At 36.3% G+C, this 17,326-nt stretch overlaps 1 protein-coding gene across 1 annotated transcript in view; it reads left to right on the top strand.

Annotated features, from left to right (window-relative positions):
• The window catches only part of USH2A (usherin), an 844,952-nt gene that overhangs the window by 219,270 nt on the left and 608,356 nt on the right, over positions 1-17,326 (top strand). Inside the window, exon 13 of the mRNA XM_077157816.1 lies at positions 2,894-3,535. Coding sequence (XP_077013931.1) covers positions 2,894-3,535 — 642 coding nt within the window. The remainder of the gene's footprint in view (positions 1-2,893; positions 3,536-17,326) is intronic.

Genomic DNA, 17,326 nt, shown 5'->3' with positions numbered 1-17,326 from the left:
AATTTTAATTTTGCATTTCAGTGCCAAGCTGATTATAATAAACAGCTACCTTCGGTGTTATTTATCATTTTTTTTAATACAAGACGTGCTTTTTTGTTTGTTACTCCCACAGGTATTTTTCAGAAATTAGATTTGATTATAGCAATTTATTACATCCAGCATTTTTGAGGGGAACCACAGCCACAGAAGGACAAAATTTATCAAGTGCCCAAAATGCACTATATACATAATGCACTTTGAAATTTTGATATATGAGAATATTATGAGAGGAAAGTTTCCTGATGAAGTGATTTCTGTATTATAAGTGAATGTGTCTTGGTTCAAATAGGAAGTTTAAAAAAGACCTTTACCTTTCTATTGTCATTCAAGACACCAAGTCGCTGAGGTTTTTCTAACACTGACCTGAACTTCACAATAATAAAAACATTCTTAGCAGTAGTTCACACACATACTCAAACACGCAGATGCATGCAATCACATACATAAGCACACATATGTATCTTTATGAATACCATTTCTTTCCCTGATAAAACTCTGAAGTTAATTCTTTTTCTTCCATATATATATATAGACATACATGCATTATTTAATGCATTCAGCTGGGCAAGCGTTCAAACTAAATTTAAAACAAAAATAAAATGGGCATGCTTAGTAGTATTACATAAGATTTCTCTGGTTTAAAGAAAGACCCCATCGAAAACTATACCATAAGTAACTCTTGTGCATTTCGAGTATACCCAAACCAGCTTTTCAGAAAAAAAGAATAATTAATTTACAAAGAGAAGCACATCTCTGTGTCTTATGTGTGATGCTGAATGAATTCCAAGATCATTGAGTTCAATCTATATGGCATCTTTTGCTCTTTAATGTGAGATACATTCTAAATTCAAGAAATGAAATGAAAACCAAATTTAAAGCAAGGCTTTTAAAGACAATGAAATTGTTTCCTCTGCTTATCAGTGGGGTCTTTACTGCATTGGTTAGATTTCAGAGCCTTAAAATTCAAAATTTACTGTTAGGATTTGTTATAACCTCCCTGTCATTTACCTATTTTATTCATTGATGGAAACAGTTTCTTGCAGGGAGTTCTAAATATATATTTTGGCTAGATTAAAGCAGCATTTCCATATTATTATTATTACTAGAATTATTTCTGAAAGTGCAATACTTTCAATAAAAGTAGAAACTTGATATGTATATACATTTCTTTTCCTAATGGGATTAGCACATAACCTTATTCAATTTGGCCTTAATAAGAAAACAAAAGAAAACAAAACAGAAAAAAACAAGCATATGTTGTATATGCTTCAGAAAGCAAACTGCTAGAGTTAACAAAACTGTTAAATCTTACTAATGATTCTATCACCGGTAAAATACATTAGCTCCAATAATTTTATTAAAGTAGGTCATTCATCTAGAATAAAAAGGAAGAAGAATGTGAATTAAATGCCAACTGTGCTAACTCGCCTGTACTTGTTAACACCGAATGTGATGCCCTGTAGGCTTTCCTCAGTATCGTTAGGAATAGATTACCTGTCAGGAATATGTATGGCATATTCAAATAAGCACTGTGCATATTTTTAAACCTGATATGATATGAATCCATGTAGACCAATTTTAATAGTTCAAAATGAGTCATAATTCTTGTTAACAATACAGTTATTTTTAAAATTTGCAGCAATAGTGGTCCTTTTTTATTTTCCTTATTGAAATTAAATGATATGCCTTAGGTGAGTAATTCATCACTGTTAAAGTAACTTGCCTTCCATTGGAGTTCTTGAATTTTTATCCATATATGCACATATGCATATACATATACAGTATGCATTTCCTTCCAGTTTAAGAAATGCTTTTCTACATATGTGAGTTCCTGAGTATGTTTTTGATTGTCTACGCCTAATTTTTTATCATTACTTTATCTTGAAATAAATGTTTAAACTGATTCAATGACAAAGAATCAGTTATTTAAATTTATGGATATGTGAAGACTATCTAAAGAAAGTATTTTGATTCTGAGCATTTACTACTTCAATTTTTTTTAATCTTTCCTTTGCTTGTAATAGCCTGTTTGAGACTAACCTCAGGTGTCATGATTTAAGTTTAAGTGATAAAACATTTTTCTCTGTTTGCAAAATGTATATATGTATGCCTTTAAATAGAAGTAACAAAAACAACAGAATTTACTTAGTGTTTAAAGAAGTATGTTCTGAATCACACAATATGACAAGCAGTATGATTGCTTTATGAGCCAAGGAGAGCATAATTTATATTAATTGAAAATGATAAAAGATAGGCCCGTATAACAGCATTAAAATAAAAATTGCTCTAGAGAAGCTTTATTTATATTAATTATTGAAATGTGTGATATTCAGAAGTAAATGTACATACCATTGTCACAAAAGATAGTTGCCAGCTTAACATTTTATTGAACATTTTCGGTGAATTTTTGTTTCTAGGAAAATAATGTATGTGCTAATATGCAATCCTTTTTCTGCATGGCATTGAAAATATATTTCACTTTCTACTATACTTTTACCTGATCATATTTTGTTGATATAGTTTTATTATTTATTATAGCAAAAGAGCTCCAATATGTGTAACAGAAGCAACATTTTCCTTAAGCGGTTTTCTTTGCATTAGGTAATAAACAATTAATTGAAAATGTATAACGTACATTGCAAGCATAAAGCCTTGCATGGATGCTAAATCAAGTATTACCATTGTATTCTGAGTGTTTGATTAGCTCTCTGTGGCACTACTTGTAAGAAAAACACTCAACACTTTGTGTCCACATCAAATGTCTCCAGTACCATTGTTTGTGCCTCAGCTGTCTTGAGATCTTGAACTGAATCATTTTCTCACTCTTACCTTTTTGAATACATTTTATCTTTAGGACTTAAGTGTGATCATTGCAATTTTGGATTTAAATTTCTCAGAAGTTTTAATGCTGATGGATGTGAGCCATGCCAGTGTAACCTCTACGGCTCAGTGAACACGTTCTGCAATCCTCATTCTGGGCAGTGTGAGTGCAAAATGGAAGCCACAGGACTACAGTGTGACACCTGCAGAGAAAACTTTTATGGGCTGGACATCACTGGCTGTAAGGCTTGTGACTGTGTTGCAGCTGGATCCCTCTCTGGGACTGTCTGTGATGCTAAGACAGGGCAGTGCATCTGTAAGCCTAATGTTGGAGGAAGAAAGTGTGATGTCTGCTTGGATGGTTACTTCCACCTACAGCAAAATACTTCTTTCCTCTGTCTGCCTTGTAATTGTGATAAGACTGGGACACTAAATGGCTCTCTGCTGTGTGAAAAATCAACAGGACAGTGTCCTTGCGAATCAGGGGTAACAGGTCTTCACTGTAATCAGTGCAAGCCTCACAGGTACAATTTGACCATTGGCAATTTTCAAGGCTGCCAGATGTGTAAGTGTGACCCCTTGGGGACATTACCTGGCACCATTTGTGACCCAGTCAGTGGCCAGTGCCTATGTCTGCCTAATCGTCAAGGAAGAAGGTGTAACCAGTGTCAACCAGGTAAGAGAGAAATGAGTTTTATTTCCAATGCAGAATAGCATTTCTTTCATTATCCCATATCAGGTGATTGCTCTTTCTGTTGTGGGGCTTCGAAAAAAATTATCTCCAAAATCATCATTATATTTATATCCTTATCTAATGCAGATATAACTACTTAATTATCCATCAAAATTATCAGACTGGTTTTGCTGTTATTTGGGTGAATGGGTTGGATGACCCCCAGCCAATCAGACTTATTTCATCATTGAAACTTACTTACATTAAATTGCTTAAATTGAAGTAAATCTCCTTTAAATAATTGAAAAAAAATCTGACTGGAGAAAGCAAGAATAAATTTTATTTTCCAGAGAAAGGAAAACTTCAGCTGATTAGCTATATCATGCCAAGTATTCAGATGTTGAACTGAATTTCCAAATATTCAGTAAATATTTCCAAATGTTTAGTAAGTATTTGGAATCAAGTATTTTTACTGAATGGGGCTGTTAGCCCTTGCATCATATAGATATAAGAAAACTTATTTCTAAATGCCATCAAATTAGCAGAATGGGCTGCTGTTTACGCCACTGTACATAAACTTGTCTTTCCATCTATATCCCACCTGGGAGAGAGATAAACCCTTCCTCTTGCCTTTATATAATTTTAACTAAAATAATACACTTTAGAATAAATTCATCATGATATGATGATAAATATAAAGATTCATCAGTTGTTTAACAGCTGTACAAATTGTTGGCCTGTTGACTAAAATTAGCTCTGAGTTTTCTGTGCCTGTGAAAATAAGCATGCTGTCAGTATTTCAAAAGGGCAATTTGCTTGCCAGTGAAGGGGAAGTCCTGTTTTACAGGGCAAAGAAATAAGCTGACACTATTGAGCCATGTCTTCCTTCTGACTTTGGCCAGTGGGACAAATATAGCACAAGAAATAGGAAGGAATCAATGAATAGTTAATTCTCTTTGATCTAAAAGTATCAGAAAAAAACACGAACTAACTTAAAGTTAATGGAATTATAATGCTGGGATGACTGGATGTCCCATAAAACCTAAGGGTATGGAGGAAGCAGCCAGGTCTCAGGAACCAGAAAGGCCCTAGTGATAATTTTTCTTTCTATCTCTGTTCTCTTTCTCTCTCTTTTGGCAAAACAGTGCTCTCTGCTTCTCTCTCCTTCTCTTCCTGGTTGAGTGGCCATCCCATGTTCCTGAGTTGGCTTCTGGTTCTAGTTCAGCTATACGGAAAAAATGATTAGCTGCCTCATGGTTGTGATTCCAAGAGAGAGTTTCTAATTGTCTTGGTTTTGTTTAGGTGGCCACTTCTGAGCCAATTCACTATGGCCAGGGATGTCAGGGTCACATAAAATAAGCGTGGTTTCTAGGGATTCACTGCTTCAGGTAGAAGCGAGGTGGAAAGGATCCCAGAGAACAAGATCATTATTGAGAGCTGAGTACATAACTTAAATGATATCTACAACATACTGTACTATTTTAGCTTCAGACTAATCCTTTCAGAGTTGTAGTCAATAAATGATTTTGGTATTCTAGGAGGAAATTATTTCTCTTTTACTGTTTGTCAATACATCTAATTTTATATTTAAGATACTCAGTCCCCTGCACAGCCAAATAATCATAATTATATATCCGTTTTGCTAAGTTACCTAGCAAAAGCTAATACATCACTTGTTATATCCTTTTGAGTACTTACCTATTGCTAAAATTTATTAGATTGTTCATTCTGACTTTAAATGTGTATATAATACAAGTCACACATTTTAAGTAATTTTACTAATTTTTGATACAACTCTGAAATCACGGTAACAAAACATCTATCCATTTAGTCCCATTTGGTCAATCACTGGGTAGTTTTTATGCGATACCAAATATCAAGACTACGGATGAAATTTTTAAGAAGCCTGACAGTCAGTGTATTTTTCCAGTTTTCCTGGGTGTTTTGGATGTCATGCAGACAGAAATTGGCGTTTTCCTCATCCTTATACAGAAGTGTGCCTCCTCATTTGTGCTCTTCCTGAGAAAAAGAAAAGCCTACTCGATTGCTCTTTCTTTTCTCTTGATGGTGGTTTCCATGTTCCCGTCTCAAAGCCCTCTTCTCACATCTTGGTCTGTGTCTTCTTGTCTGCCCTGTATAGTGTTGGCAGAATAAGTCCCTTAAAATACTTCTTTGATTATCTTATTCACCTACAGGCCTGTCTAAAATGGGTTCTCTTTTGCATATCTCTCAAGTGCAAGTGGGCCGACAGTCAAACATTTTTATCATTTGGTCTTCATCTATGCATACAGTTCTATTTTCTGATGCAGTAGTACAGCTTTTATTTTCTGTCTGTGCATACTGTTCTATTTTCTGATGTTGCCTGGCTCATCTTCTTCATTTGCTATAGCCCCTTCAAAGTTGCTGCACTTGCGGCACCCAGAGCTGATTTCTATCTTAACGCTCTGTTTTATTCCCCTTTCCCAACGTGGAATGCTGCACAGAAATACATCATTTTCAGTGTTGCTGGCTGTCCTCTGACAGTGTTTCCTATTCAAAATGTTGCCTATAATTCTCCATCACTAATTCAGTGGCCCACAAATACCAGCTGAACATTAAGCATTAGTGTTTTAAAAAGAGCCTTATTTCAACCCTATAAAAACCTGAAAGTAATGAACTTTTAGAAACATGTGCCCAAGCTAATATTTTCTTCAAGCTCCCTTTATTCATGTGACTTTGAAGAGAAGGTCAGGTTGAAGAAATAATATTTCTAGACTTACGTGGCGTCAATGAGTTAAGAGTAGAGACCATCAAAAAAATGATAAAAAAAAAATTGCTGTTTCCAAAAATTTCTAACGGGACATGAACTATTTAGTAGAAAAGGTACTAGATTGAGAGAAGATTTGATTGGAGTTCCATTTGTTCTATTTACTGACTGTTCTAGTTTGCTAGCTGCCAGAATGCAATATACCAGAAATGGAATGGCTTTTAAAAAGGGGAATTTAATAAATTGCTAGTTTACAGTTCTAAGGCTGAGAAAATGTCCCAGTTAAAACAAGTCTATAGAAATGTCCAATCAAAGGCATCCAGAGAAAGATACCTTGGTTCAAGAAGGCCGATGAAGTTCAGGGTTTCTCTCTCAAGCGGAAGGGCACATGGTGAACACGGTCAGGGCTTCTCTCTCATCTTGAAGGGCACGTGGCAAACACGGCATCATCTGCTAGCTTCCTTTCCTGGCTTCCTGTGTCATGAAGCTCCCCGGGAGGCATTTTCCTTCTTCATCTCCAAAAGTCGCTGGCTGATAGACTCTGCTTCTCGTGGCTATGTCGTTCTGCTCTGCTCTCTCTGAATCGCTCATTCTTCAAAACGTTTCCTCTTTTATAGGACTCCAATAAACCAATCAAGACCCACCCAAATGGGTGAAGACATGTCACCTTTTCCAGTTTAACAACCACTGTTGACGAAATCACATCATCCAGGGAGACGATCCGATCACGGTTTCAAACATACAGTATTGAACAGGGATTATTCTACTTTTATGAAATGGGATTTTGATTAAAACATGGCTTTTCTGGGGGCATACTTCCTTTCAAACCAGCACACTGACTCTGTAAACTCAGCCACATTCCTTTAATATTCTAAGCCTAAATTTTTTCAATTAGATGAATATAGTAGCAGCAACATTTTCAGGTGTTATTAAGTGTAAAAGAGATGATTTCTATGAGGGCATTGGACAAAGTATAAAATGCTTTAGAAATATAGCTTTTTATTATTACTACTGTAAGACATATATATATGTATGTGTGTATATATATATATTTTTAAGATTAGAATGGAATCTTACAAACTTAAGAAAATTGTAAGGGGATTAGAGGTCTTGTGGTCAAATATCTCGCTGACACCCTTCTTTCAACACTGGCCTCACAAAAGCATGCCTCTTCATCAAGTCACCCCTATTCCTACTGTCACAAAGAGCCCAGTAGTACAGTGACACAAACAAATCTTTTTTTTTTTTATTTTTCCGGCACATAGCAGTCTAGAGATGAACAGTTAATTGCTAAAGCTGCTGCTTGCTCTACCCTCTTCAGTAGGAGGCTTCCAGATTTTCTTCCAACTGTCCATCTCTAAACAGTGGTAGGCAGCTTTATCTTTAAGGTGGTGACAATCAACTCACATTCTATTGAAAAAAAGATGATTTATATGTCCACCCCTAACTGCAAGAGAGGCTGGCAAATCGATTCCCTTGCTGAACATCCACATGTCCATTTAAAACTTGGGGGCTTCTGTTACTAGAAGGAATAAGAAGGAAATTAATACTAGAAGACAGTGATCTGCTTTGGACACCGTAGGAACGTCCTATGTTTACAAAATTGGCCGTCAGAACATTAGTCAACTTCTGGAATGGGCACTCCTAGTAAGAGTGGTTCTAGCCCTTTTTGGACTGCTCAAATTATGTGAAAGTTTTTAAAAGTAGCCAAGGGTCATCAGGCCCTCTTGAGTCCAAGGAACTGCATAAACAAAATCCCTTCTCACTTTCTTCAACTGCTCATACATCTTTGATTTATAGACTCGTTGCTATTCTAGTCACTCTCTCTTCCTAGGACCATTTACAGTTTGTCAGTGTTCCTCCTGTGGGAATGACCTAGGATTATAGCTGTGAGAAGCCAGAATGATCAAAATACAGATCAGGATTATTATCTTTTTTTTTTTTTTGGATGGTACAGTTATGTTCATATAGATGAACATTTCTCTTATTGAGAAATCTCTTCCTTGGAACTATTGTTTGTTTTTAACCTAATCAGGGAATATTTTATTTGCAGTGCTGGACAATAGTTTCATTGCCCTTCAATTCTGTTTGGGAGACTGATAATTAATATACCAGTGCATATATAATGTAGTGAGATCTTTGGATACTTAGCTGAAATAAAAAACTCTTTGGTGCTGAGAGCTCAAGCTATCATTTTGGTTATCAAAAATACTCTTCTCTGTCTCCTCATCTCTTACAATATCTACGATGATCCTGAAAACTTTAATATTCCAGAAAAATGAGCAGGATAGCCAAATTTGCATTGTGAACACTAAAGATACATTGATTGTTGATTGGAGTAGAAAGAAAAGTTTAAATACAAATGGCCAAGTGAAAGAAAACCTCAACTTCATCTTTTATATTAGTCTTTTAAAATTGGAGGAGGGGGTGACTTTTCTGTTATATTTGTTGTTTTTCTTTCTCAGTTTTTTCTCATGAAATTATGAATGCCTAATTAAAGAAAAAGAAGACCAATGAGATCACCTTGTTAAAACTCTTGATTATTATTCAGCATCTGCAATTAAACAAACCACTTTCTTGAGTGCCTGCAGTATACAAAGGATTATATTATTATCTTGGCTATGCAAGTTGAATAAAATGATCCTTGCCATCAAGATATTGAAAATTTAACAAAGGGAATAAGACAACTAGACAAATGTGAAATATAAGAATACTTTAAGTATGAAAATTATTTTCACTTTTCATGATGATCGCCATCCTTTATCTTCCATTAAAGGAGAGGACATTTTGACACAAAGTTTTGGAGATGAGTTTTGTGGCATTTTGGTTTAACCAATTAGCCATGAAGAATTTTTCCTCTTAAGAAAAGAAAACTATACAAAATAGAGCCCAAGATCTATACCATACAAGGTATCCAAACAGAGAGAACAGGAGCAAGGAGGGAAATATGTGAAGAAAAAGATTGAGTATGATTTTCTTCTTTTATTTGATTTGTATGTTTATCAAAATTTATAAGCAGATAATTTTTTAAAAAACCAAATAATATTTAAATGTTTTTAATGCAAAACTGCAGGTTTCTACTTACACTCTTCTCCCAGAAATCTCACAGCCTAGAGACAACCACTTTCAACTCATTTAGATGTTTCTTCTGGCTTTTATTTCTGGATTTAGGAATAACATACCTATATTGTTTCATTTTTATTTTTATAATTCAGGAATGATTTACTGTCTTCCTGCAATGCAAGGTGAATTTTTAACTCCTTATATCCCTGCCTCGACAATCACCTTTTTTGGTTAAATCCATATTCAGAGAATACCTTATTAGGACTATGTAAGTCTGTTTTACAGCTATGCCATATAATATGCTTTGATTATATTTCCTTTCTTTAAAATTTTTCCTTTGCTTGGTTTTTGAAGAAACTGTTAGATATTTTGTAGGAACCAAGATGCTCTAAGAAAAATCTATCCAAGAAACCTGTCAGTGTGTATTTGTCCACTTTATTTCAGAGCCCTTGATCCTCCTGTTCCGATTTGGGTTTTGGGTCAGCTGGTCTTTAGCTCTGTTGCACCGCAATGTCCTGTCCTTTGCAGCTGTGCAGGGGGCTTCCTTCGCCACTCTCCTGTGTTGGCTCCTCTGTTTCCTGACACCTGTGCGTTCCTTCTTCTTGGTTTATTTGCTTGTTTGATGGAACACATGCTCCAGTAAGTTCTGAAACAGAGTACAAGGAGGGAAGTAATTTTTTTTGAGAATTTTGAACATCTAATATTTCTTTATACCACTCTCATTGCTGTTTTAAATTATACTATACAGAGCCATTTTCAATAAAAATTTTGGAATTATTGCCCTATTATCTCCTGGCTGTGCCAATAAGGTTCTTGCTTGTTTTTGTGTAAATGAGTGTTTTCTATTTGTTTCTTTTGCCTTCTAGAAGCTTCTCCCATCTTCCTGGTTTAAGAAATTTCATCATGGAGTGATTTTTGTTACATAACTGTTCTGAGTGTCATTGGGCCCTTTTCAATCCATAATATCATGTTCTTATATTCCAGGATGGTTTTATTGAATCATGTCTTTGATAGTTTCCTTCCCTCTGCTTACCCAGAGTCTACTACTGTTTACCTACACGTGCTCCGGGACTGATCCTGTAATTTTCACATCTGTTACCCACAACCTGCCTCCCCCCCCACCACCCAGTTTCCTATGTATCTTGGTGAGTGGAACAGCTCTAGTCTGTGAATTAATTTTTCATTTGAGCTATCCTGTTTTACCTTTTCAAGAGATCTTCCTCATTTCATAGGTAATAATACGTTTTTGTTTCATGGATATAATATTTTCCTTTACTTCTCTGAAGATAATAATTATATACTTCATTTTATTTTCCCTTTACGTTAGGTGGGTTCTCCCAAGTTCGTTCTTTTTTTTTTTTTTTTAAGTTTTTGTTTGTTTGTTTGTTTATTTGCATGGGCAAGCACTGGGGATCGAACCCATGTGTCCGGCATGGCAGGCGAGAACTCTGCCACTGAACTACCTTCACACTGCCCTTTAAGTTTTGATCTTTGACTTCCATATTAGAAGCTTTCTTTAAATGTCTGGAGATTTGTAGCTATATATTTCTTATTTAAGAGTAAGGCAGTGAGAAGCTGGTTGGAAGCTTGTGTGTGTGTGTGTGTGTGTGTGTGTGTGTGTGTGTGTGTGTGTGCATGGTTGGTTGTCTGCTGGTGGTTTGCTTACAGTTGTGTAGGGGTGTAGCTTTTAATTGAGATACATCTCAAAGGTCAACCTCCCACCTGAGGTGTGACTCTGGAGCTCACATTCAGAAGCAGGCTCTCATCTATCTGTGTTCAGTGTCGTGCTTTGTCCTTAAACCCAGCTGTTCCTGGTGTCCTTGTGTTCAGAATCTTCTCTGGTTTAGTTTCTAAAGAAAAAACTTCCTGTTTCTCCCAAAGATGGGAGAGGGACAATCTCCTGGTTGCAGAAGGGATCTAAACTGTACTCCACACCTGTCTTTAAAGACTTTGGAGTCTTCATGTCTAAAACTTTCTTTCCAGAGTTATCCAACCTGAATCAATGAGTTTATTGTTGTCCTCCCAATTGCAAATGTTTAACTTTTAATAGTAGAGCTCTCTCATCAGATATCGTTTCCCCTTCCATTCTTTTCTTTTCTTTCCTTCATTTAATTTTTGATGATTTCAGGAGGGAAGCATTGTTCAATCTACCATGCTTATCTGAAAACGCTGTTTTAGTAATTTCTAAGTTGTATTCTTTTTGGGCCAAACTCTTAGAGGTATCTTTGACTCCTCTCTTTTTCCTATAACCCTTGTCTCTTCTATCAAAATAAGTCCAATGGTTTTAACCTTTAAATGTATCTAGAATTTGACTACTTCTTGCCAAGTTCATTTTATCATTCTATTACAGGCCACTTAATAGACTCCTAAATTCCATTTCTTTCCTTTCTCCTTCCAGCGCTGCTGGACATAGGGTAAAAGTGATGTTAAAACTTCGGTAGGATCATTTCACCCTATCCCCAGCTGGCTTTCCCTCCATGGTCAGTTAAAAAACAGAAGTTAGTGTTCTCTCAGGAATCACGTGCTCTGTGACCCTCACGACTTCTCTGACCTCATTCCCAGAGCCTTTAGATCATTTATTCCTCTACAGCCCGGTCTCACTGCTGCCCTCAGATCTGTCCAATGCTCCATCCCCAGCACATAGAGCAGTATCTACATAGTGGTGCACCATATATATTTGCTGAATTGGTGAAAATGAAGTAAAACTACCTGAATGGCATTCTCCTGTTTTTAGGCACAAGCACAGTGAAGATCAGCGAGTGGTCCTTTAACCACAGGTGAAGAGGTTGAAGAGTAGCGTTCTATACTCTTTAAAGAGGAAAGTAGCTTAAGTACCTAATATAATTTTTTCCAACAAATAAGCTATTCTGTAAACATTTATTATGCATGTGGTACTCATTTTTTTTCCTTTAGTCTTACCTTCTCTTAACTTCAGAAACTCCACTTTGAATTTTGGGTTCTGGTTTTATTTTCTCTTCCCCTGAGATTTACCTTGAAAATAATACTTATCTTGAAATAGCCTTATCATAAACAGATGTTTCACAGGAGCCAACTCTGCAGTGTGTGCACATTAAAATGCGTTGCTGCAATCTGATGCTTCCACTCTACTTCTTTAAATACATTTGGGATACCTAGATCAGCTACTATGGGGGAGGTGGACCCCACACTGGTATGTAAGAACAGTGGGGCATAGAGGGAGAAGTGCACGCAGGAGAGTGCATCATAGCAAGCTGAACAAGTTTTGCCTTCCTTTTTCATCTGTGATTGTAAATATTACTGGACCATACTAGACATCTACAATAGATTCTTGTCCCACTTTCTTAAAAAACATTATTAAGGGAGGTGCATGTAATGAAGCCTCATGTATTATTAACCTAACCTTACTCTGGATGTACAAGGAATAGGCTTAATTCAACTAAAATTTATAGGCAATTTGTTAAAGCAGCAGTGCACATTAGAAGGTACATTAGAGCCACATTGGTTTTAATATGCCATTCAATAACTTGAACAGAGGTTAAAAATGCTGCTTAACCTCCATTAAGTATTTTAAAAATGCTTTAATTTAAAATTATTTGGACTGTGTGTACATATATGAATGCACACATACCCACACCAATAAATACAGCACTAAATATGTTTTCCTGGTTCCTTTTTTCAGTGCTAGATGACCTCGTAATGTTCGGCAGCCGGCACTTAATCAGAGGCCAGGCTGCGAAAAGCAGGAAAGAATGTCAAGGCATCCCAAGCCCAGTGACCCACCCTTGTCCTTGAGAACCTGAGGCAGAGAGAGTTTATGAGGACTCTGCAGCTTTGGAATAAAATAAAGGCAAATTTATAAAAGAAATAGCTTCATGTGACATGTTTTGTACTAAAGGGACAATTCCTCAAGCTTCCTTCGGATTCTTACTTTTGGTTTTGTTTTATAATTCATACAGACTATTAAAAAGTAAAACTAAGTATCTTGTTTCGTTAACAAGCTTATCATATTTGTTAAAGTAATGAGCTCACAAACCAGATGGGCATGCGAGATCCAGATACTGGGAATTGAAATTAGATGGCTAATATTCTATTAAAAATCAGTGTATCACATTTGAAGTCCGATTATGCCTTTTATCCAAGTGTTTGGTGAAACAACTTGCTAGATTATCACATTTTTCACAGAGAGACCTGAGGATCACATTGAAAGCTTCTTACTTTATAACCCAGGAGCACAGACCTAGGAAGTCTGGACTCAATCCTAGGCACATATAGAAAAAAAAAAAAGAGTGACAGGTCATTATTTAAACCCAATTTAGGAAAACCCCACTCTCATGGAAAATTTCCTAAATAACAAATACAGTGAGGATGTTAAATAATATTTATTGAGTTGTCTACTAAGTGCCAGACCCTGCGATACATAAGGCTTTACCTAGAAAGACTCATTTAGCATACACAGAATTCCCATGGTGATGGTGCCAGTATTATTCTCTTTTTACAGAGGGGAAATGGAAGTTACTGAAGTAGAAGAGTCATTTACAAATCCAGGTCCATCAGATTCCAGGCAAGGAATCCTGAAAGAGTGGGATCGTTTCTGAGTACTCAGTGTTTGTCATAAACATTCATTTAATAAATACTTAAGGGAGAGGTAAAGTCACTTCTGTTGTGTTTTTACCTTCTCCCATCCCTAATCTCAATTTGTGATTCTGGCTTATTATTTCAACTCCTGGTATATCTAGCTTGTTTTATAGAATCTATGTAACAGACATAAAATGAAAATTGACTGAGTCCAGGGAGGCTATAGTTATCAAATAATGAAGGGCTGAACTGAGGGGTCTAGAAATGGGATTATCTCTAAGGAGTAAGTGGGAGAATTTCGGAGATGTTGGAATGGCATAGGAGAGACTTTGCAGCAGGCCCTTGATAAATACTGAGACTCAAAAAAGGCCACAGAGCAAATAGAAGTTTTCCTGTTCATTATGACACAAATAGACGTGTATGTTATAATAGCCCAGAGGTAAGCAGAATTATCTTTATTTATATTTGTTGTTACTTGATTTCATTCTTATGCTTATACAGCCTTTGAAGAATATTCACCTAAGTAGGAAAAATAGGTTTCTGTAAAACAGAAAAGTCCAATTGAATGCTTTCCCTTTTATGACCATGTTATTATGCCCTTGTGCAAGAGCAAGTTTGCGGTACCATTTTCCTTTTGTAGTTCTGTTTCATCTGTTGATATGGCAAGTATTTTTAAAATCATGGTGTCTGATTCATATATACTCCCTTCCATATGGCTACTTTGACCAATCATGCTCATGGCTTACAGATTTATGTTTAGCCTTTTCCATTTCAATATTAACGAGATGAGCTCATATTTTTGCTGGGTAAGAGACATCCATCCATCTACCCATCCACTCACTCAGCCATCCATCCGTTTCATTCATATATTCACTTTTTGTTCAATAAACATCTATTGAATAGATTACTATGCACCAGGGAATGTGTAAATTCATAACAAATTACGAATTTATTATGACATTGTGGTCTAATAGGGGAACCAGAATCGTATATAGTATATCACAGGATGATACAATGCAGAAAGGTAGTACAATGAAGAGATTAGTTAACTTTTGAAGGATGGGGTGCATGGAGATCTTAATGGATAAAGTGATTCCTGAGCTTGACTTTAAAAATAAATCAGAGTTGGCAAGGTATTCTAAGAAGGACCAGCAGTTCAGGAATGGGAGCAGAGCAGATATTCTGCTTAAAGCATATATATCTTAACAAAATTGAAACAGTTTTTAAAAATTGTTAAATTGTATCTTGGGATGAAAAACAGAACTACAACTGACATTTGATCAACTCCTTCAGTAATAATTTTAGCATTATTTTCAAAGGAAACCATCAAATGGAGGAAAACTATTTTTTTTTTTTATTTGAGAATTAGCATTCTGAGAACTTTGATTTGTGAAACCATTACCAAAATAATCTTTTGCTGCATGGCATAGATGAGCTGGAAATCCTTCCCTAGACTTTTCTCTTAATCTGTCCCTTCTTTATTTTAGGGAAAGAGTAGTTTCTTCGAAATGGCTTCTAATTAGTGCTTAGCCTCAGTTCTGCCCTCCTTTTCTGAATTAGGCCTAGAGGTTAAACCTGCTTTCTTTCTCCCATTTCAAGACCTTGGCATAGTCTAGTCATTCATGGTTCTCAGGAGGGACATTGCTAGGAAATGGGCTCTTCTTTTATGCCCAGGACAGGTACTGCGCTGTGCAAATAACCACTACAGGAGATAATACCAGCTGCCTTGCTAATAACTTAGAATTCTAAGGATTCTGTTAGCCTCCTCTTGGATAAAGCACCACTATTTTATGATATCAGCGGCTCTGCTTTAGCCGGTTAACACGTTTTCCACTTGAGACTTGTCTCGATTGGGGCTGAGGTTTAGCTGAAACAAAACTGGGGAAAATACCATACTTTAGTGGGCTGATCTGTGCTACACGTGTGAACTCACAGCACTACAGAATGCAAAATAATATTGTCCCAGTGACCCTGCCTGAGTATGTGAGAGGGAATCATTCATGGAGGGAAATTTCAAAAAGATTCGTTAAAATGGTACAGATTCTAAGATGTGGAATGTGAATTGGAGCTAATCGAGGGTGATCAGAAAAGTGTTGAACTAAAGAAAAGAAATTAAGGTCTGTTATCTTTGACCCACATTTCAGGAGTTGAAGTTTAAGCAGGAGGGAAGGGAAAATGTTTTTTATAGTTGGAAGTCATAAAAGGAGAGGTAATGGTCTAGAATTAGGCACATTCAGGTAAGGCAAGAAGTAATGGTTGAGCAGGAAGTTACCTGAGTCATCCTAATTAGAACTGCTTAAAAATAGGACAACTAAAACACTGGTGGAATTAGCCTTTATAATCAACCTCCTGAGAGGAGGAGGGGAATTAACCCCAAGGCAAATTTCAGTGTTGTCTTTTCCTTGAAGTTCTACTCTAGGTTTCAGCCTCCCTAGGTGCTTTAACATCTCTTTTGTTCTCTGCTTACATCTCTCTCTTTTCTATGGCATTCTTTACTCTCCGAAACTTGGACTGCACAGTGTCGTGCATCACAACATATTTCTCACTCATCTTTACAGATTTTTCTAATAATTCATTTCTTGTAAAAATCATCTTGGATTGCTACAGAATTCTGTCTCCAAACTGTGACATTAAGTCCAAATTAATTCTATAGCTAAGTATATGTGCTAAATGGTAGTTTATCCAGAATGAAGAGCTGTTGGTACACTCAGGATGCTGTCATCATGAATTTAAGGACCCAAGTACCTTCCCAGGGAAAAAAAAATACGTACAGTAATAGCTACAGTGGTCTTGATCCCAAAATAGACCCCTTATAAATTTGTGGCTTTAATCATATATGAATCAGGCACAAGAAATACATTAATGAACATGGCCATACTCTATTCCAAGAAACACACGTACAGCAAATTGTCATCAGAAGATGCAAAGAAGCAAATGAACAGTCTATTTCTAAACTGCTATACAAAAAGACAGTATTAGTTAATAGGTTCCAACTGAATGGCGCAGATTTTAAGCCTCTTCTCTCACTGAGCACAGTGTTTTCTATTTTGCTGCTCTGTAAGCTTTCTAAGCTAGGAGAAGAAAGACCCAAACTAACTGGTGCTGGCTATGAAAGAGTGGCTTGTTTACAACTAGAGCCTCAAATGAGGTTTTTTTGTTTGGTTGTTTGGTTTTTGCATGGGCGGGCACTGGGAAATGAACCCAGTCTCTGGCTTGGCAGGTGAGAACTCTGCTACTGAGCCACCGTGGCCTGCCCTCAAATGAGTTTTACAGTAGTCACATTATCTTTCATTTTTCCCTGTAGAATAGATAACATAGAATGGAGTCACATGTGTGCTTATGTTCTATCTTTTTCAGTACCACTGTTAGCTTATACACCTTAAATGAGTGATTATAATTGTCCAATTCATTTTCATTTGCCATACCTTTAT

The sequence above is a fragment of the Tamandua tetradactyla genome, chromosome 4 (assembly GCF_023851605.1).
Source record: "Tamandua tetradactyla isolate mTamTet1 chromosome 4, mTamTet1.pri, whole genome shotgun sequence".
NCBI classification, from domain to species: domain Eukaryota; kingdom Metazoa; phylum Chordata; class Mammalia; order Pilosa; family Myrmecophagidae; genus Tamandua; species Tamandua tetradactyla.
Note: the sequence above shows the minus strand (reverse complement) of the source record. Positions and strands in the feature narration are given on the sequence as shown.